This window comes from Stenella coeruleoalba (genome assembly GCF_951394435.1).
Source record: "Stenella coeruleoalba genome assembly, chromosome: 1".
NCBI classification, from domain to species: Eukaryota; Metazoa; Chordata; class Mammalia; order Artiodactyla; family Delphinidae; genus Stenella; species Stenella coeruleoalba.
Genome location: NC_137169.1, coordinates 142,345,635 through 142,368,578, shown reverse-complemented (window position 1 = coordinate 142,368,578; position 22,944 = coordinate 142,345,635). Strand labels below are relative to the sequence as shown.

The 22,944-nt window shown below is 40.7% G+C and overlaps 1 protein-coding gene across 3 annotated transcripts in view; it reads right to left on the bottom strand.

Moving 5' to 3' along the window:
• MARK1 (microtubule affinity regulating kinase 1) overlaps positions 1–22,944 on the bottom strand; it is a 144,211-nt gene that overhangs the window by 4,601 nt on the left and 116,666 nt on the right. For 2 of the 3 annotated variants that reach the window (XM_079945148.1, XM_079945150.1), the window contains exons 10-17: positions 18,998–19,097; positions 17,856–17,968; positions 15,115–15,268; positions 14,617–14,810; positions 10,668–10,768; positions 9,225–9,389; positions 7,980–8,231; positions 1,762–1,806 (exon numbers count right to left, since the gene is read on the bottom strand). In XM_079945148.1, the coding sequence (XP_079801274.1) occupies positions 1,762–1,806; positions 7,980–8,231; positions 9,225–9,389; positions 10,668–10,768; positions 14,617–14,810; positions 15,115–15,268; positions 17,856–17,968; positions 18,998–19,097 (1,124 nt within the window). The remainder of the gene's footprint in view (positions 1–1,761; positions 1,807–7,979; positions 8,232–9,224; positions 9,390–10,667; positions 10,769–14,616; positions 14,811–15,114; positions 15,269–17,855; positions 17,969–18,997; positions 19,098–22,944) is intronic. The other variant, XM_079945149.1, reaches the window with a different exon arrangement.

Below are 22,944 nucleotides of genomic sequence, written 5' to 3'. Positions count from 1 at the left end.
TTCTAAGTGCCTAACATGTATTATTTACTCATTTACCCCTCACAACAACCCCAGGAGGCAGTCAGAATGAGGACGCGTGGGCACAAAGAGTTAAAGTAACTTTCTTAAAAGTTATACAGCGAGGTAAGTGGTACCACACAGCCAACGCCCACGCGGTCTGCTATTCACCACCGTGCCCAATCATCCCTCTGAAAGGACAGAACCTCACTGTAACTGGCTTGGTCCCCGCGATGCTCCTTACTGCTTATTCATCTGTAAAATGGATACTTTTCACTTGGTTGTTATGAGGATTAAATGACCAGCCAGTACCTTATAGATAGTAGGTATCAAATAAGTTTGCTCAAAGCAAAACAGACAAAAAACCAAAAAGCAAAATTCAACCATGACCAAACAAAAGAGACACGTAGTCACATTAAAAAGATAAATGCATGCAGATTAACTGCAACATCAGTAGCGACTTGTGACCCTACACACGATTAAATGTCTCAGAGGAAAATCGAGTAGAAAGACAGGATGAGATGCAAGAAGGGGGCTCAAGACTAAGGGAGGGAGGAGTTGAAAACGAGAGTCCTGCATGTTTACTCAATAGGCAGAAGGACATTAAAAATATTTGTCCTGCCTCTCCTTGGCTCCCTACTATGGTGATTCAGGTACCTACCTCAAAAAAGAAATATTTCAACGACTATGACTAAACATATATACAGCACAGTTCGTAAAATAAAAAGACTACATAGGAATGCCTTTTAAAGTCCTTCCATAGTTCATTGTGTTTTATGTTTCAAATAATTGTAAAAAGGAGAAATTAAACTGAGGCTTGTGTTTAGCTGGTCAAATATAATTCCTGAGTGAAGCTGGGCCTCTGTCCTACTGAGGAACTGCTTGTTAAGGTTCTGAGACTTATACTGGACCCCTTAATGCTGGTGTACACTCGAAATAATTGAATGCCTTCGTTTCTTAAATTTCCCATTTATAAATATGAACACAAGTACTAACATGTCACTAACGTGGGCCCCAGACCAGCGGCATCAGTGCCCCTCCCTGACAGTCACAAACCCCAGGGGTGGGGCTCAGCCACCTGCTTCCTCAAGCCCTCCGCCTGATTCTGAATGTGCTCAAGTTTGAGACCCACTGCCAGAACGAATACACAACCAGTATTAAATGTCAAGTAACCCATAAAGTACGGCAGGGTGAGAGTTTTGAAATGTGGTCCACGAATGAAGAGTCCCCTAAAATATATTACTAATATCACATCTTCCTATGTATTTGGTAACCTCCATGTTCTGCATTATTTGACTGAGACTAATTTTTTTTTTTTTTTTTTTTTTGCTGCGCCACGAGGCATGCGGGGTCTTAGCTCCCCGACCAGGGATCGAACCCGTGTCCCCTACAGTGGAAATGCAGAGTCTTAACCACTGGACTGCCAGGGAAGTCCCAAGACTGATTTTATTTACATCATTTTAGTGAGAAAAGGATCAGTACATTTTAATCTATTAATTCTTCTGCTAAGACGTGTTTTTTAAAGGACAGAAAGGCTATAAAGCATACAATTCAAAATAATGTTTAGAAAACACAAACTTAAAGTTAATAAACTTAATAAATGCTAGGCAACATTAGGAAAACCCATACCAATATAAAATTTTAAATACACATACTATCTAGTTATTAGTTCTATCCATGTTTATTAAGCGCTGTAAGTATTTCAAAAGTACGTCTTCACACACAGGGACCTATAGCAGCGAAGTATTAATAGTGGCTCCTCACCTTGAAGTGTCGGCTCTGCCACTGGCTTCGCCTTCACTTGGATCCCTCAAAACAAAGTGAAGGTTGAGATTTAATGATAAAAGTGAAAAAAATACCAAGAAAACCTACATCTAAAATGATTTTAAAATAAACTTCTAGCATGACAGATTTCTATGACTAGTCAGTCTAATACCATTTCTTATGTTTTTCATCACAACCACACTTGACTACCATTTATTGAGCGTCTACTGGGTATATTGTCATAGAGGAGATGCTAGGTGATGGTTTAGGATTTTTACGTGATCTTCCAATTCCCAGCCACGATTTTAAAGTCATAATTTACCTCTTGGTTTAGCTTAGGTCAATCTAAAGTCAAAACTATTTAATAATTATCAACAGCAAGGTTTAACTTCATAATGGTTATTAAACATGGTTTGAGTAGTCGCTCAATTTAGAAAAATATAAATTAATCTTGCAGTTAGAAATAAAGCTCAACACATAAGTACTTCTAAAAATAAATACTAGTTTTTAAATATGCAAGTAACTTATTTCAGAAGTTATGCTAATGATTCATGCACATGATAAAATATTATAGCAAACCAAACAGCCTATCCAAGCAGGTGAGTCTAAAGACATGAATTCAAACTTAAACAGAAACATTGATCTTACCTGGACATCCACCTGTGAAGTAAAACCAGGAAAACTCCACTAATTGTTCTTTTGTTGAATGTAATTAGTATTTTTGAAGTCTGCCAAAATTTTAACTGTCATTTTCAAAGGTAATTAAGTATCTAACATAGGAGTATCAAGTTATAAACCAGTTTAAATAGATTAAGAGAAGGCTGGTGATAGCAAAGTACTATTAAATAGCTGGAAAAGTCACCAACTGAAACCCTCAAGTCCACATTTTCTTAATGTTTTAACCATTTCAGTAACATTTATATTATTTACGTAAAATAAATGCAACAGGAATAAAATCAGTGCCACCTTCCTCATTCCCCAAATTAAGAAAATCCAGCAGTACAATAAGCTCTAAAACTTCAACTCATGGTTAAAAATATGAATGCCTTATATGCTTCTCAGGGTCTTTAACTCTGGGGCTTTCTTGACAAAAATATTATGTAAAAACCACTTTCCTATCTGAATTAAAAAGGATCATAAGATGCATTCTCACATTCAAATGGGGTTTCTTAAATTTCTATTTTTAATAACTAGCATTTTCATTGGGAGGTATAATAAAAGTTCAAAGCCATCTACACAAACCTATTTTTATTATAGCACACTGAAATAAACCAAACATTTTTTGAGCAGGCTCAAAGTGAAATGTATATTTTGAGTTACATGTAGATGTACTGAAGGGCAGTCCACCAGCTGGGCAAGAAAGATAATAATGCTGTTGATTCCTGCTGCTAAGATAAAATTCCTTTAGCAGGAAGGGACATACGTCTCACTGGACTCTTCTGTCCTATTTATACTTTGCCTTATGAATCACTGCTAGCAGACTGCTGCCCAAGTGTAAGCATTAGGAATGAAACACCCCTTAGACCCTACTTCCCTTGCTGTTAATTGTGGAAAGAGCAACTGACTCGTCACATCGTTTCCCATACCCTGTTCCTGCCTTCCTGGATGCCACTAGGAACACTGACTGGAAGAATTTCTGCTATTTGGCAATGGTTTCAAATAGTCCAGTTAAGTCAGCTCCCAGCAGCCATGGTGGGAAGCATCTAGGGATACAGAACGTGCCGCTGGCTGTAACAGCAAATGCAGTGAAGCATGGTTCTCCGATATTTAAAACTTAAAGGAAAGCCAAATATCTTATATATAATCAGCTGAACCAATCAGGTTACTCCCTATGTAAGAACTATGGTTAAAAAATCCTAAGGTTTGATCCAATCTCCTGTTTGTACAGTAGGTATATAGCACTGATCCAAAGCATATCATTCTAAATGCTATTTAAAAGACTTTGGAAATAGTACGTCTACATCCTCCCTTGACAGATTAGTCTAGTATAAATCGCTTTCCTAATTAGAAAGTTCTTTCTTAAAACCAGAAAACAACTCTCTCATGTGGCCATTCTGGTGTCCAGCTTCTTACTGGCCAAGGAGAACTACTAGCTGGTTTCTTCTTTGTGATAATGGTTTTCAAATACATGAACGATTAACTCTGGACTATTCTTTATCCTTCTTTTCTTAAAGCTTAATAACCCAAATTCCTTTACTTTTTTCCCCTATAAAATCCTATTTTCTTCATCTTTTAACGCCTTCAGTGGCACGTTGGGGACTTAGCTGGTCCCCGAGTCTGGAGGCGTCTTGGCCCCTGCACTGTGCTCAGAGCCAGCCCTGCCCCCCAGCACCCCGGGTGCCGGTGAGGGTCCCACGGGGGCGTCAGCGTGCGGCCCCATTTCTTCAGGCTTTAGGCAGAGTGAAGTGAGGAAGGCAATGGGAACAGAGAGAAAGGCCAGCCTTGAACCCAGGATGGAATTAAGAAGACGAGACCAGTGGGAAGGACGATAACCTGACGGCTGAGTTGAGAGTGTTAAATAATGAGGCCCTGAGAGGTTCTCTAGCTTATCTCTAAGCCTCCAGCCCCCGAAAGCTCAACACGCCGCAAACGCAGAAAGATCAGCTGCCCGTCCCGTCTGCCAGCTGCTAAAGAGCTCAGCAGGTTCATCCCGGGACGGAAACCCATGCTTGCTTGTCTTCCCGCATTAAGTCGTCAGGGGGGTATTAGATGGTGTCATCCTGAACCACAAAATGCTACGCTCATGCACTGCTGCGAACGCAGACATACTTGTAAAGCCAAACCTGTTCGCAGGGTGACAAGTGGCCTCGGAGAAGAACTGAGCGTTTTTTCTCTTCTCTCACCAAATCCAGAATCAATTAAAATATGTTAAAAATCAAGACATTAAAAAACCCTCTCTAATTTCTGACGAGGAACAGCAAACAACCTCCGCCCTCCCTTCTTTCCCCACCAAGCCCCGCCCCCCGCCCCCTGCCAAAACCGTCTACTAGATGACACTGTTCAAAGTGCGATAAGGGCATGGTGGAACCTTAGAAACTTCCAGGCTAGCTCCCCTCACAGGCTGGGTCTGAACACTCCTATTCCCTCAACCTTGTTCTCTCTTTCAGGACCTGCCCCCTTCAGAGCGCTTATCAGAATGTATTACAAGCTTATCTGTTTACTTTTTAAACTGTCTTCCACACTACTCGTCTGCTCAGTAGATGAATGTCTACTGAGTGCCAGAGTAGGCGGCAGAGGAAGCACCCACCGCTGGGCAGGAGATTCAGCACAAAACAAAGCCAGCCAACGAGCCAACTGCAGACCCCTGTTCTCACGGAGCACGTCTCCTCGGCAGAGGTGGACGAGGAACAACTACGTAAAGCAAACATACTATCTCAGGTCATGTTAAGTGCTACAGAGAAAAATAAAGTCGGAAAAGGGAGTGTCGGGAGGGGGAGGGGATGATTTTCAACATGGGGTTGAGGAAGGCCTCGCTGAGGAAGTGACAGTCCCGCAAAGACCTGAAGGAGGTGTAGAAGCCAGCCACGCGGGTATCGGCGGAGTATGAAATCCTGAACAAGTGTGCCTGGTGTGCCCAAGGACAGTCAGGTGCCCTCTGGGGCTGGTGGGGAACCAGCAAGGAAAAGAGTGGGAGAAGATGAGGTCAGAGCAGGAACGGGTGGCCAGACTATGGAGACCACTGTCAGGCTCTGAACTGCACTCTGAGTGAGATGAAAAGCAAGATAAGGATTTTTTTATTTTTTGCAGTATGCAGGCCTCTCACTGTTGTGGCCTCTCCGGTTGCGGAGCACAGGCTCCGGACGCGCAGGCTCAGCGGCCATGGCTCACGGGCCCAGCCGCTCTGCGGCATGTGGGATCCTCCCAGACCGGGGCACGAACCCGTGTCCCCTGCATCGGCAGGCGGACTCCCAACCACTGCGCCACCAGGGAAGCCCCAAGCTGAGGAGTTTAAATTGAGGACTTACATTGTTGTGAACAGAACAGGAGGACAAGGGCAGAAGCTAGGGGACCTGTGAGGACGTGGAATATCAACAGTGGTTTAGACCGTGAAGGCAGTGGTAGGAGTACTGGAAGCAGCTAAATCCTGGAACTGTCGTGAAGGCAGAGCCAACACAACTGCTCGTGGAACTGACATGTGGTAGGAAGAAAGGAGGAGTGAAGGATAATCCAGGCTCAGGGTCTGAGCAACCAGAAGGATGGTGTCGCCGTTACCTAAAATGATGAAGGAGGAGAGAGGACAGCTTGAGGAAGAGAAGCGGGAGCTGAAATCTGGACAGGTTCTGTTTGAGAGTCTGTTACACAATGAGGTGGAGAGGCAGAGCAGAATACTGGATACGGGAGTCTGCCCTTCCGAGGAGCGGCCTGGGCTAAAGATCTAAACTGGGATTGTTAGCACATGATGGAGTTTCATGTCATGGGCCTGAGTGAGATCACCAAGACAGTGAGGATAACCAGAGAAGAGAATGTGTCCAAAGACCATGCCCTGGGGTAGGCTGGCATTTAGAGGTCAGGGGGAAGGGCAAAGAGACCCGAAAGAACCAGCAAAGGAGCCTGAGAAGGGATAGGGAGCCCGAGAGGGCGGAAGCCAAGTAAGGAAAAGGTTTCAGCTTTGTGGAGTGTCGTGAGACCATCAGCGACTCGCAGGAATGGAGGGGCTGCTGGCTAGAGGGCCCGGCACGTAGTAGGTCTTCACATTTGTTGAATGCCTACATGGCAATCTTCTTGTCTGGTGTTCCTTACTACATCCCCTCTAGAATCTAAATTTTTATCGCAACGTAAAGAGCAATATTTTGCACAATGCTTAATGTACAGTTAGTAATCAAGCATTAAACTCAAAACCTGTTTTTCTTCACCTTAAAATTAATCGTGGATTAACCAGGAGAAAGTACCGGGTTTTAAAAATGGATTTAAATTGTCAGCTAAATTCCAACTACTGACAACCTAACTACTGCCCTGCTGACGGCCGGCCAGCACTCCTGTCCCACTGTCATGCTGACTCTGGGGGGGAGCTTTCAGGTCTTTCTCTGTCGATGTGTCATGGTAACTGCCCAAGCGGTACAAAATCTCAGACTGATACGGTTAGAAATGGATGTTGCATGGGGCTATGTTTAAAGTAGTAAATTCAGCTGTGTGATCTTGGGCAAACTGATCCATTAACAGAGTCTATAAACAGCTCCAAGGAAAGGTGAGAGGCTAAGGACACTGCTTCTCTTTTCCACACACGCTATCTGAAATCCTAGGAACACTAAAAACATGGAAAATTAAGTACTGAAGTACTGTTTTTGCTGCAAGTACAAAACCTTCTTACCCATAACTTTTTATTTCCTCAAACAACTGCCTGCTACGGAGCCTGAGCTTCCCTCCCGAGTCAGGAACCCCACAGTGCCTTGCCTGCTCTTTCCTTTCTGTTCACGTTCATTGTATATCATGGCTGGTGGTGTCCAGTCTGATCCTTTTGGGGCTGTCCGAACCTTGAGGGCACAGATGCTGTCTCTTTATCTTTGAATCCTGTTCAGCACCTGGCACAGGGCTTGGTTCATACGGGACTTTCATGGGCTTTTAGTAGGACCTGACAGCACACCAAACTTATGTCAACCTGCACTGTGTTCAGCAACTTGTATAATCTATGTGTATTACCCACTTACGTTTAATTTTTAGAAAAGGGTACAATTTCATTATTCTACTGGATTAGGTTACTACACTTGCATTCGTTTTGTGTTTACCGTGTTCTGATGTTAGGATTTTATGATGTTAAATTACATAAGTAATCTCTGTGATTCCAATACGTAGGCTTTTTATAAGGAAGAATAAAAGGCAAACAATATATATTATTAGTGAGCAATTGAAGAGTATTCTTAAGAAATACTACTTGAAGGATAAAGGTAAAGCCATATTTAATTCCTTTTTCTAAATCAAGGCTTTTAAGTAGAGGATACTCTTTGTTCGAACACACATTTTCGATGTCAAGTTTTGCTCTTTCTGCTCTATTCTATAGTATTCTTAAATTCTCATTTTGTTCTTTTGTTTTTCTGTCTTTTCCTTAAGGGAATAGACTTTATGTCTTCCTTGATCTTTTTCTTCCAACTTCTGTAAAAGAGCACGTCTAATGAAATGTCATAAAACCATTCTGGAAAATCACTGTAGAGACTGAAGAAAACAACGAATCTTCTTTGTTAATTCCTAGAGGACAGAAAACACCACAATATGTTGGTACTGACCTGCGGACGAATTTGGACGTTATTTTGCTTATTATACCAGTTGACGTGCCCCTCCTGGCGTGTGCAAATGCCCCCGTTTCATGCGAGGGGGAAGCGGGCGGCCCGTTGTAGGCAGCGCCGCGGCGCTCGCGGAGCTGCTCCCCATGGAAGGTGCTGCGGCTGGAGCTGCCCCGGGGGAAGCGGGTTCGGTCAGGGGTGGTGGTGCTGATACTGTGAGCAGACGGGGAAGCAGCGGGCGCGCGCTGGGCTGTACTGCTGGGACACATTGAGACGTATCTCTCAGAATACTGGCAGAGAAAGGTTTCACTCACGCTAAAAACCAGAAGAAAACTGCCATGGCTACTTTTATTCGGCCCTATTCTATTCTTTCCCGTCACAGATGTGATGCATGGGTTGACTGTAATTACTGTTATCGCCAGAGACGGATGACATTTCAGATTCAAACTAAATGCCTTTTATAAAAATTTAGTTACTAACGATTAAGAAATTACTGAAACAGGGATACAAAGATATACACTCTTCAGTAGCAGGAATGCCAGACAAGGGGCACTGCATGCAAATTTTTTTTTTTTTAACTATTCTCTTAAACCATTCGGCAATGTAGAACACAGATTTTACTGTTTATCAAAAAGCCTTTGAATTGAAGGCTCCTTTCCTATTTATAATTTCGGCCTCAGTGATAGCAAATGCTACAGGACACCACCACCGTGATTAACAAATCTCACTATCAAACATTTTCCTGAATTTGAGAAATCTCAACATACAGAAATACCAGAAAAATAGTCATTTAACTTGATAAGTGAAAGGGCTCTTCATGATCATCTGTTTCATCACTGACAGGAAAACGAAAAGTTCTTCTTAAGAACAAGTGACTGGCCAGAGCCGAGAAGATTAACGAGGTCTCAACCCCTAGTCTCGTGGGGTTTTGTCGGTTTGTTTTTAAACCATAAAAACTCAATTTAACTGAATGATAAACTTGGCAACAACCCTTTACTTTATGGAGAGATTTAAAACAAAATCCTTGAAGAAAATTCCTCCAGAAAATGATTTAAATTGTAAGCAACACTTCTGATAACTGCTAGGGGATGTAGTAAGTTTATGGTACAATTCAACTTTACCTCTGCCACAAACAGTGAATCTTCGAAAAGCTCGTAATGGGATGGCTATCTTGTATTTTTGTATGGTGCAACATTTTTTAAAACTCTTTTTAACGACAAACAAAATGAGATGCAACCAGCATGTTACCCGGGTCTGTAAGCTTCAGAGCTGTCTTTAATGGTCGGCAGTGTAACTTTAATAGGATGACCAGAAGCGGACATGGACTTCTGGTGGCGGGGTCGTGCTGAGGGGACAGCGGAAGCCACGGCAGAGCCTGCAGAGGATATGCTGCTCGCGGACATCTCCGTGAGGCTTTCAACATAAGACAGTCGAGAAGACCGTGGAATGTAAAAAAGAAGAAAAACTACAGTTTACTAAAATTTAAGAACTAGATTTTTAAAAGTCTAAATTGACTAATACCTTTCATGACTGAAACACTCAGAAATCAACATTAGCGTTATTATTACTAACAACAATATTCTTGTCAAAAGTGTACAGGGGGAATTTACCACCACCTTCCACGGAAAAGATCTCACACACTCTTGTTCTATACATGTGAATCTGAAAAGCATGACATTATTTTTATGGATAAAATGATTATGATTACAGACAGTTTTCACTTTCCAGCAATCACAGTTGCATGTGACGTGTTGCTGTGGTTCACTGTCCGCTATTCAATAAGAATTCATAATTGTAGCAAAAATCCTATCTCTGGAAACATCATCAAAACACTTTTAGTTCATCTCTTTAATCAATAGGTTAAACTGTTATAGACTAAAGGAGCTGCAGGTTAGGATTTAGTACAGGAAAAAGAGTAAGTTAGAAATCAATTCCCAACAACCTTTCTAGCCTAAAGGATCTTAGGTCCAAGGAGGATTCATTTACCTTTCTATGCCTTATAATAACATTTACTTTAAATGCCTCTTAACTGAGAGGAAACAAGTGTAAGAGTGGTCTGTCAAGTTTGCTGAAATGACTAGGGATGGAACTAGATGGAATTTTATTAGAAAAGACTCCCCCTGTCCTTTTGTCATATACTGATGAGCAGTCCTTAACTCACACGATGAAAAGAACTTAGATTTTTTAAATAATAAAATATGATTTATCACTATTTAAAATAAAACCCTTCGAGAACCGTATGCTTCTCAATGATCAGTTGAGATGGCCACATTTCTTTAGAGGAAGGAAAACAAAGCCTTCATTCTTTGGATATAATGATGACTTGATAGGGGGTGGGTGGGAAGGAAGAAGATAAGAAGGAAGCAGCAAGGGTATAAAAGAGTAAGGCTCAAATAACGAAGATCAGATTAGGATGCTATGACAGGTTTTGCTATAGGGAATTATTTACTAGCGTATTTTATTCAGAAAAGTCACAGGTTAAGACATTTATCTCCTGTTTTCCCTAAACATTTTTCCATTGCTCCATTCTGGTACACGTGAGGAGGGGCCTTAGTAAGAATGGTTGGTTGCAGTCTAACTAGCTGTTTCGTGTTTCCCTTCGTCTTGACCCATTCAGCGACAGGAGTTTTACCCAGAGCACTAATGCAAAGCAATGACAAAGGTAGCCCTGCCTGTCACTGTGACAGTTACCTGCTGTCTTTTCCATTCTGCAGTGCTGTGTATCGATCTGTGGTTCTTTCACAGACGTATGTATTCCTTCTTGCCATGCTACCTCCAGGATACACATTGTTCTTTAAGAAGGAAAAAAAACACATTAAAATATTCTCACTGTATTTGTGGAAAATCAAGAGAAGTGAATTTAAGCTGCAAATAACTGAAAAACATCTGTGGTAGAATTTTAATTTATCAGAATCTTATATCAACAAATTCTATCTCCCACCCCTCTCCCTTGTAGGAATAAAAGGCAAAGCACAGCAAGCATCGCACAGTTTTCTTAGTTCACTGTCCTACAGCAGTGGTGAACAACTGTTTGGAAAAAGCTGGGTTTTATTCATGCCTTTGTAAGCTGGTGATAGGGAGAAGGCCAGGACAGTGGCACAGGCAGCTTGAGGGGACTATGCACGAGAGACACCCCACCCTATCATTACAAACAGGAAACCTGGGGCCCTGAAGATGGAAGGCCACCTGGAAGCCTGTGGGTGAACCTTCTGCACCTGCTGGGGAAAACCCCACAGCCACTGGTGATGTTAAGAGACCAAAGCTCCAGGGTCACAGGCAGGCCCAGCTGAGGACACCAACACTGTGTGCAGTGCCACCCTGGGAATACTTCCTCTTTTCAGCTACACAGATATACAGTGTGTTTTTTTAACTAATAAATCCCTAATTTTTGAACATTTAATTATTTCCTACTTTGCTCCTATAGACTACTGAGGAGGTTTAACTGGAGATTAAAAATTTAGAGGAGAGGACTTCCCTGGTGGTGCAGTGGTTAAGAATCCACCTTTCAATGCAGGGGACACGGGTTCGAGCCCTGGTTCGGGAAGATCCCACATGCCACAGAGCAACTAAGCCCATGCGCCACAACTACTGAGCCTGCGCTCTAGAGCCCACGAACCACAACTACTGAGCCTGTGTGCCACAACTACTGAAGCCCATGCGCCTAGAGCCTGTGCTCCACAACTAGAGAAGCCACCGCAATGAGGAGCCCACACACCACAACGAAGCGTAGCCCCCGCTCGCTGCAACTAGAGAAAGCCCGCGCGCAGCAACAAAGACCCAGTGCAGCCAAAAATGAATGCATGAATGCATTTATTTTAAAAAAATTTAGAGGAAAAATCCTGTAAATAAATAACAGAAAATAGGGAAAAATCCTGGAAAAGTGTAAAACCACCAAGATATTACTAGAAGTCTGTAAAATTATCCCATGGGCACCAAATGTAGCAATATAAGAATATTCACTTCTGATAATTTCACTGTTTTGGGTGAACTGTCACATGAGTAACCTAATTTTGAACAAATTCCTTGTCAGGTCATGCTACCATACATCCTGTGGAGACCTCTAAAACGTTTCTGGCTGTCTTCAGTAACATTACTTTCCTTCTCAAAGTGTGACGGGTGAACAGTTTCTCCTTCAAAACTGTGCCTTCCAGGTTTCTGATCCTCACAAGCTGCCTCCCTGGCCTTGTCCCTTTGATGGCAGTGATGCTAATACTAAGTGGCTAAGAGAAGAATTTCTCTACCAGAATCTTTTAGCTTATGTTTAAAAAAAAAAAAGATAAGTAAGTGTGGCATAGTTAGTTTAAATTTAAACCAATGCCTTAGTTTTTATGCCTTTTTAAAATTTACATATGCTTTGAATACCCACTATGCGCGTGATCACTAATGATTCTGAGGAAGCTACCGTGTCAGCGTGTAACAGGAGAACATAAATATGGGGAAACAACAGTGAACAATGCAAGGCAGCACATAGCTACGAGCTAAATAACGTGGTCCAGCGATCAGAAAGGCCAACAAGATCACTTTGGAGCATCAGTCCTAGGAGGCTCCATCCAGGAGGCAGGACTGGAAATGATCTATAGAAATGGGATTTTCATAATGTGCAGGGGGAACTTTAAGCAAGAGCACTGCATAAAGACAGGGGTGGAAACAGCTGAGAATATTCATGGGAAAATATGACCAAGTTGAGTTGAATGACAGGTAATCTAGCAGAGTAGCAGTAAATAGGGGATGGAATTCTTTCTTTCTGTTATATGGGGTGATGACACTCTGGAAACTGTCCTCTAGTTGATGTTTAGATAAGAGGAAATGATGACTTGTCTAAAAAACTACTTATAAAAAATGTATTAAATCTATTATAGTTAAATCATTTCCAAACAGACCAGCTGGAATGTAAGTGGCTGTATCCATTCATCCTTAAAGTGGTTATGTACATCTGTTTCATAGACCAGAAGGTGATGATCAAATCACATATTTTTAAAAAAAAATATGGTTTCCATTAACTGTGTAAGACAATGGGTATTGGGGAGTTTAACCCATTTACAATTAAGGTTATGCTGGACTTCCTGGTACCTTATTTCATGTTTCTATTTAAAGTGTCTTTATGTTTTTTCTCTCCTTTCCTACTTTCCATAAGCTAAATCAATTCCTTTTCTTCTGTTGGTTTAAAAGTTATCCATTTTAGTTTTGTCCTTATATTTCTTGCCCTTAAGTTCCTGAATTTATTTTTGCTTATCACTACAGTTGTCCCTCAGTATCCGCTGGGGATTGGCTCCAGGACCCCCTGCGGATTCCAAGATCTATGGAGGCTCAAGTCCCTTATATAAAGTGGCTGAGTATAGTTGGCCCTCCGTATCCACAGGTCCCGTGTCTTCAGGTTCAACCAAACACGGATGGACAGTGAGAGCCAACTGTACCGATTTCTTACCCTTACCCCTACCTTCCCTTCCAAGGCATATGCTTTTTCCTTTAATTTCTATCCCTATCCTCATTTCCTGGATATTATTCAGAATTTTGGTTCTGAATTTTCATTATTTTTTTTCTTTTTTGTGTATGTTACCACATACATACTTTAATAAGTTAGTTGATTGCTTTCAATTCCCATATATTTTACGGCAAAACTTGACATACCTTTCTCTTACTGTAAGAGTACTTCCTCAAACAGTACAGTGTTTTCAAATGGGTCACTGTATCACAAGAGTTGAGGCACTTTACTCATAAGAATATGCTTATTGTACCTTTATGTTTAAATGACAGTTTGGTTGGGTATAAAATTCTGTGTTCAATGTGCTTTTCTTTTGATACTTTAAAAATATATATTTTTTTAATCCATTTATCTTCCTGCATCCATCTTACTGTTGAGAAATCAGATGTCAGTCTGCATCTTGCTCCTTTTAAGGTCACCTGCTGTCTCATTCTGGGACCTTTGAAGTTTTTCCTCTTTGCTTTTGGTATCCATATATCCCACTTTAATGAGCCCAGGAGTAGGTTTTCCTTCTTGCTTCTGTTTTCCCTTTTGAGACCTTTTAATATGAAGTTTTCCATCTTTTTAAATTATTATTTCTTCTTCAAATATTTTCTCCCTTTCATTTTGCCCCTTTTCCTTTCTATACTCCTATTTCCTAAATGTCACTAATTCTACTTCTATCCTTTGTATATCTTAGTTTTCTTTTATATTTTCTCTTTATTCTCTGCTGCTGTCTTATAGGGGGACGTCTCAATCTATCTCCCAGCTCCCATTATATAATTTCTATAGTTTGCTGTTTTAAGTGGATAATGGGAGCTAACTCTATAAAGTAATTATTGTTGTAGTCTGCCTTCATTCAACAGTTTATTTGTAAACATAAAATTAAATGCACCAATATACTATCAAGTAAATATTACAAACATGAAAACTGAGGCAGGAAAGTTTAATGTACTGTTTTGTGGTAAGGTTAAATGTTATTTTAAGAATTCACAGTTTTTATTCTTAAATTGCATTTATTAGAAGCTTGGCCCCCTTTGCACGTTCTTTAAGTGTATAATTCACTTTAATATTTTTAAACTTGAAAAGAAAAGATAAAATTTTTTAAAATCTTTAAACAAAAAAATTCTGACAACAAATAACTACAGCATATTGCAATTTGCCAGACTATTTACTCACACTTGGAATAGTTGAAGACTTTTTCCTTTCTGGCCCTACAAGAGGGCTTGTAGTCATCTCACTTTTTGAACCAACTGTTGTGCTGCCAAGTTTACGAGCCACGTCTTTGTCCCACTCCTCTTTCTGTTCACTTTCCACGCTGTTAGCCTGAGGCCTTTTGGTATATGATACGGCAGGGGGAATGGATGGACCAGCTGTAATTTTTTAAAAAGCATAATTAGCTGAAGAGCAACTGACATATTTTCTTCTAACGAACAAAAACTCTATTAAAAATATCTTTATTTGCATACTTTACACTCTGAACGAAGATTAAACTGTTTGATTACAAAAATTAGGTCAGCCCCTGAAAACAGGATTATATTTATCATTCAATAATATAAAGCTGTGATAACTGGGAATGATACAAGAACATAAACATGTGAACTGTATAATGCTTAACAAAAAATGCAAGTCTGGGCAGACTCAGTCTGTCTTTCCACATATCTGACTTTCCCCCACCATGATCACTAAAGCGTCGTTGCTTCTGATTTGCTGAGATGCTCCGCTGGACCTTCAGGTGAGCAGGGGACTGCAGAGTGCTGTTGTTTAAGTCACTGTTGGGCCGTGACCTCTGACACAAGTTTCCACTGGATAATGATTCACCACCTTCAAACTATAAGAAGAAAGACCACCAGCATTTTAAAATTAAAAAAAGTTCATAGAAACAATATGCACGCTTGATTTTTCTAAGTTATTCCAAGTCGTACATGGAGTAATCAGAACTAAGAAAATTTAAAAGTTTGGATACAGAACTGCAAGTTGGCAAACAGGAAGGGAGGGAACTGGATACAACATCGTTTCACAAATACATGTCATCTTCTGTTATCTTGTACAAACGGCTTTGGGTCCTTCTGGGTCCAAATAATAGCTACCAATTATTGAATGGTTATTATATACTAGCCGCCATGCTGAACTTTTTATATGTGTTACTTTGTTTAATCATTACAACAAACCTATGATCTATTAACCTGTACTTTTTAGATGGAAAAACTGAGGTTAAGAGATTCAAGAGACATCTTTGGGATTTGAATTCAGGTATAGTTGAGATTCAAACTTAGGATGAAATCTAAAATTTCAACTTCATACACACACAAACACACACACATTTTTTGTTTTGTTTTGCTTTCTCCACCACATTTACAGAACAAAATTTGGTTTATTGACTCTGATCAAGAAATTGCATCTGCTTAGAGCTAAGCATGGTGTACTGGGGATTGATACACTTTCCCTCTCTCTGTAACAAAGAAGTATTTTGTTGCCAGCAAACTTCTGACTGAATCACTGGCATTCTAATGGGAAATCGAAATTCATATGTAAAGTTGCTAATGATAAAGAGCAGAGAAATACTGATGATGAAAATTTTAATAGATAACAGCTAACACAGAGCACATAGTAGTGTGCCAGGAGCTGTTCTGAGGACTTGAGAAGTATTAATTCCTTTAAACCCTCTCAGTGACCCTAAGAGATAGGTACTATTGTCATCCTCATTTTATAGATCAGGAAACTGAGGCACAGAGAAATTAATTGCCTAAGTCACACAGCTAGTTAGTGGCTGTGCTGGGGTGGGGGAGGGGTGGGAATTCAAACCCAGTGACCCTGGTTCCAAAGTTCAGGCTCTTACTACTTATAGTAGCTTCATTCATTTATATTCAATGCAATTCAAACTTCATTTTAATTCATGCACGGGCTGGGTTGTATGCTTATAAAATTAGTGTTTCCTTTATACTTAAATTAATAGGAAAATTAAAGATCTCAGGAGTGAAATCTAAAATCTAGGTAGAGGCAGTTCAAAGACTTTAGAGATAACCATTTGGACTATTTCCCACTTCTTAAAATTCTCTTGCCTTGGCTTCTTTGATGCCACGTCCCTAGTTATTAGCATCTCTACTGAAGATCCCTCTCCTCCGCTATAGGAGTACCTACCTAGTAGGGTCACTGAGAGGATTAGATGAAGTAATATATGTAAAGTCCTTAAAACAGTTCCTGGCACATTACTATGTGGCCCTCTGATGATGAATCCCAAATCTGTTCATGCTCTTCAACTCATTCCCTTCAGATCCAGATCTTTATATCCAAATGTCTACTGAACAGCTCCAACCAACAGGAATCTCAAATTCAACCACCCGGAACTGAACAAACCTCCCATCTTCCCACTAAGGTTCACTCTTTTCCTATCTTGGCAAATACATCTTACAAAACCAGTCACCTATGCTAGAAATCTGAGAGTCTCTTATCCTTCATTTCCAACAGGTTATCAAATACTGTTAATTCAACCTCTTACATGTCTTGGCCTGTTGTGGGTGCCTGTCCCCTTATGTCCCTGAGTATCCTGTACATCCCCCTAATCAGAGCACGTTCCACACTGTACCATACTGTGGACCGATTCTCTCCCCTCTAGACTGACGGCTCCTTGAGAGCAGAGACCTTCCAACCTTTCTATTCCAGTACTTAGCATAGTTTCCGGTACAGAGTAGGTTCAATAAATGTCAGCTGAATGTACTGATTCACTAATAGTTACTATCTAATTATAAATAATTTCATCCTACTCTACAAAATGCCTCCCACAGATGTCTAATTTTCAACCAACTGTCAAAGCTCTGGGCTGTTTTTGACTCTCAATTTATACCTTTATATTTTGCTGTCCCAAAGGATCATCAAAGGTTCAATCACAATTGGCAGAGAGTGACTTCCTTGCTCTCTCTCCCTATTATAGACCTCAACTGGCCTTGAGAATTTCCAACTGAATGTATCAAAACACTTGACACTCTACTAGGCAAAATATATCACCAAAAAACCTTTTCCTGGGTTCCCACCTATACATTTTGTTTTCAATGCTGTCACCTCCTTTTGTTTCAGTTGCTGTCTTTTTCTGCCCACCCAAAATAACCGTGTTACCTCTGGCAGGGCTGTTGCACTTGGGCTGCCAGAGACATTCTCAAAGACGTGACTGTGAACAGGGCCTCTCAGAGCTAAGCAAGGCACTATGCCTGCTCTTTCAAAACAGAATCTCTCAGTATTCGGAAATAAGGTGAGTTCACAACTCAGCAACTTGGATTTTGACTTCTGATAAATAAGAATGTTAGGGTCTTTGTATTATTTTTGATACAACCTAAAATATATTTGCCAACATTATATCTATACTTAGCTGTGACTTAGCTCAAGGAATAATTCACATTAATCTGAAAAGGTGAAAAACTTACTTCAGGTGGTTTTCTACCTAGAAGAATATAAGTAGCCATGACTTCATCATATTTCTGATTTATTAAGGCATCATTTATCTCATCTCGGGCAAAACCCATGGTGACCATGATGTCTAGAAATAAAAAACAACAAAATTCAAATTTTCTGAAAATGGGTTTATTTTAGTAAAGAAACCAACAAAAATGGGCAAGTTTGCCCACATCGGATATGAAAACTAAATTCTGAACATTTAAAGTGTAACTTTAATTGTAAAACTTCTGGATTACTAATATACAGACACCGTGTAGTTACAGATACTGTACATCCCCAATTTTTCATGCAGAAATGATCTACACTGTGGGTTAATATATTCACAGGCTACTCCATTTCTCATTGCCCAGCACATCCTTGAGCTGAGCTCCTTTATCCAGCTCCACGTAGCACCTGTCTCTCTGTGACACACACAGAACACCTTCTCTCTCTCTCGACACACCCTCAGCCACTCAGGGAGTGGTTTCTCTCATCTCTTAACAATTTCTGCTTTACTCTTTGGAAGGCTTGAATCCCACAGTTCTTTCTGATCAGATTCCTAACACCCTACAACGCCCCTCCTCAGCCATTCTGCCTTCGAGCCAGACAGGAGATGACTCAACTGTGAGTTGCTGATGGCTCTGGGAATGAAGAGAGGGAACCGGTTGGGAGTAGAGCACTGACTGGGTGTGGGAGGACGGACCCTGCTGAGACAGTGGGAAACAAAGGGGGAGCCAAAGTGTTCCTCCCTCTAACTCAGGGCCTCTACGCTTTTGGTTAAAATACATGCTATGTTTCGCTGATATTTATCAGTCGGATCAGTGCTGATTCTTAAATCAGTCATTCCTCCCGTTAGGAATTGCTGAAAGAAAAGAATGAGGTTTATCTATGTTATCTTAATTTTTATATCACTGTTGCCAACAACTGGTTTAGATTATAATATATGAGAACAAAATAAGGAACTTGAATTTTGCAACGTTTAGTGTATATCTGGAGAAAGAAAAGATGATAAAGCAAGTATTTTTCAAATAAAAATTGCTTCCCATTTACATTTTAAACACGATTTTGGGAGACTAAAGGACTCTCACTTTTAGCCTAGGGACCACCCCTCTCACAGTACTTAAATACTTACCTATTCTTTTTGCGTCATTGAAATCTGGTTCAGGCTCAGCATATGGCTTTAGTTCTTCTTCTTCATGACCAACATTCATCCATCGATCTTTCATTATTTGCTAGGAAATAAACTCTACATTATGTTTGGCCAATCAGAACATTCGACCACTTATATTAGCTCATTTTTAGTAAATGTGAAACTTATTGGTTCAGTCAACAAGAATCGTGATGTTTTCAAACTAAAGTTACTGTTTCTAGCTTGATTAGCAGGTCAACAGGAGGTGTAAGATTTTGGGACATACTTATATATCTTATGACAACTCTAAGCATCACCCCACACACCACCAAATGAACTGATTCAAAATATACTGCCTGCTGTCTATGCTCCTCTAAAAGGAATATTTTCACATTTGAAAATTTTAATATAAAAGCCCACTGATTTTAACCTCTGCTTCATTTTTACATTTGAGATTAATGAAGAGATTTTTTTTCCTGGTCTTCTACCAAATATATACCTGTAATTTAAAAATCATCACTTACTAAAACATTAGGAAAGAAGAGATCATGGGAAATGGAAATCAGAGTCAGTAATGACAATATAGCTCAGAGAATATGGGAAGAGAGAACAATCAAGATTTAAGCCTGGAATTAGGAATTAGTAAGAATCAGGGTGAAAACAGACGTTGGTGTGCATTACCAGAGTCCAATTTAAGCTGAGACTGTGAAAGAACAGTCAATCCGGGGCTGTTAAAAGGCAACCCAGAGGGCGCAGGCTATGGAATGAGGAAATTACTGGCAAACCATGTATCAGATAAGGGGTTAATATCCAGAATCTATAAAGAACTCCTACAACTCAGTAACAACAAAAAACTGCCCAATTAAAAAAATGGGCAAAGAACTTGAATAGATATTTCTCCAAAGGATATATACAAATAGCCAACAAGCATATAAGATGCTCAACATCACTAATCATCAGGAAAATCAAAACCACAATGAGATATCACTTTGTATCTGTCAGGATGGCCAGTGTTGAAAAAAACGAAAATAACAAGTGTTGGTGAGAATGCGAAGAAACTGGAACCCTTGTGCGCTGTTGATGTGACTGTAAAATGGCGTTGCTGCTGTGGTAAACAGTAAGGAGGTTCCTCAATAAGCTAAAAATGGAACTATTGTATGATTCAGCAACCCCACTTCTGGGTACCTATCCAAAAGAACGGGAAACAGGATCCTGAGGAGATATTTCATACCCATGTTCAATGCAGTGTTATTCAAAATAGCCAAGATGCAGAAACAATCTAAATGTCTGATGGATAGCCCCATACTTACTTCTTATAACCACTTTGAGCAATGGTAATTTACGTACATTATCCAACTAATTTAAATAAAAGTAGACTCACTACAAATTTAAAAAATAACAATGCTATCACCAAGTCTTTAGTGATCATTCATCAATAAAGTAAAAGTGAGGCTTCCCTGGTGGCGCAGTGGTTGAGAGTCCGCCTGCCGGTGCAGGGGACGCGGGTTCGTGCCCCGGTCTGGGAGGATCCCACATGCCGCGGAGCGGCTGGGCCCGTGAGCCATGGCCGCTGAGCCTGCGCGTCCGGAGCCTGTGCTCCGCCACGGGAGAGGCCACAACAGTGAGAGGCCCGTGTACCGCAAAAAAAAAAATAATAATAAAAATAAATAAATAAAGTAAAAGTGTCAGGGAGGGTGCACATCAGGAGAAAATAAATTTTGCAAAGCAGAGCTGTAAATTCCTGCCACATGATTTTCCAAAATATCAAAGTCCTTCCTGTTCCTCATCTGCCTCCTCCCAAATAGTATGTCTGGCAGAAGCCTAGACAGTAATCAGGCAGCAGCATCTGCAGAAGGAAAATTCTGTTGCTGGCAGAATTTCCTAGGTTGCATGGTGAATGCATAAAAATCCTCAAAGAATATGATGAACCACTTAGGACAGCTACACAGTACAGTCAGCCCTCCGTATCTGTGGGTTTAGCATCCTCAGATTCAACCAACGATAGATAGAAACTATTCAGAAAAAAAAATTCCGGAAAGGCCCCAAAAGCAAAACTTGAATCTGTGACATACCAGCAACAATTTACATAGCACTTACACTGGATTAGGTGTCATATAATCTACAGATGATTTAAAGTATGTGGGAGAATGTGCACAGGTTATATGCAAATACTACACACCATTTTATAGACGGGACTTGAACATCCACGGAGGTTCCTGGAACCAGTCCCTGTAATCCAGCCCATCTAGTCCTTGACAACTTTACTCACTTCTGCAGCTGGACTGCACAAATATATGGAGGTGGCAGCTCAGAGAGTGCTTAAAAATGGAAGTCTTGAAAAATGTTTAAAACAAATCTATAACATAACACATTATAACTTAACTATACTTCAATAAAATAAATTTTTAAAAAAAACCCGAATCTATAACAAACCCCACCTCTCCACACAAACACATCAGTACAAACAACGGGATCTAACTGTCCTTTTATCAACACATTACATTTTTGGGGCAGCTCTCTGAATGTTTGTTATTATTACGATGAATGAGAATGGGCAAACAAGAAAACTAACAAACATAAGCTAGACATAAATACTTCTGCTTTTTCAAATGAGCTGAAGTTAAGTCCTTAGTGATGTTCTCAAATTTAAGAGCACAATATATATTTTTTAACATCTTTATTGGAGTATAATTGCTTTACAATGGTGTGTTAGTTTCTGCTGTATAACAAAGTGAATCAGCTATACATAGTACACAAATATCCCCATATACCCTCCCTCTTGCATCTCCATCCCACCCTCCCTATCCCACCCCTCTAGGTGGTCACAAAGCACTCAACGGATCTCCCTGTAAGAGCACAATATTAAGAATCTGAAAATAATAACCAATGGAATGAGATTTATAAATAGTAGAATCCCAAGTAAGTGGAGGTTAGATGCTAGAAGAGTTAAGTAAGAGGTTATCCTGCCAGGAGGAATTGGAAGAGAGGCAAAAGCCTGTGAGTGGTCCAGGCAAACGAGCAGGGCATGTGGGGGACGGTACGTCAGTATGACTACACGAGGCGGGTGTCGGAGCAAGAGCAGGGTGGAAAATTAATAAGGACCAAATCACGAAGCTTCCTTTCAATTGGATAAAGGATATCTTTGAAGAGTGTGATTTTGCAAAGTCTCTCCGGCCAGTGTGTGGAGAGTCACTCAACACTGGAGACTCAGAAATCCACTAAGAGGCTTTCGCTGGAATCTAGGAGGGAGAAGATACCAGCCCGCTCTAAGGGCGGGCAGTGGCAGTGGGAAGAAAGACATTTTCAGTATCTGGCTGGTAAAAATCAACAAAACTCTGTGATTGGAAGTGAGGGGAGAGATGAAAGAGCTCAGGGAAAATGAAGGTGATGATGAGGCTTCTGGTTTAGACAACTGAGTAGAGTGATACCATTTACTGAGACACCGAACTCGGGAAGAGAGGTCGAATGGACCGGGAAAGATGGAGCTCAGGTTTAGACGAACTGAGTGTGAGGTGCTTCGGCATATCCAAACAGACATGTCCTGCCAACACTTAGTTTATTCTGAAGCCCAGGAGAAATCTGGGCTAGGCATGGAGATTTAGAAAGCAGCCAACAGATGAGGACAGAGTGGTGGGATTCTCCAGAAGAGTGAATCGAGGGAGAACGAATACTAGAGGCTTAAAGAATGCCAGCATTACCAGCATGTAACGGCTGCAAAGAAAAGTAATCCCAACAGTAAATGGGGGGAGGAAGAATCTGCACAGTGACATGCTAGGCAAGGCGAGAGTTTTTCGAAGAGGAGGCAGCTGTGTCCTGTCAAATAAGGTGATAACTAAAAACGTAATCTGTTGTGTTTACGACAAAGACAGGTGAGTTTACTGAGGGTGGCTTCCGAGTGGTGGAGATGGGAATCAGAGGGTAACGCACAGAGGCAAATGGACAGATGAGAA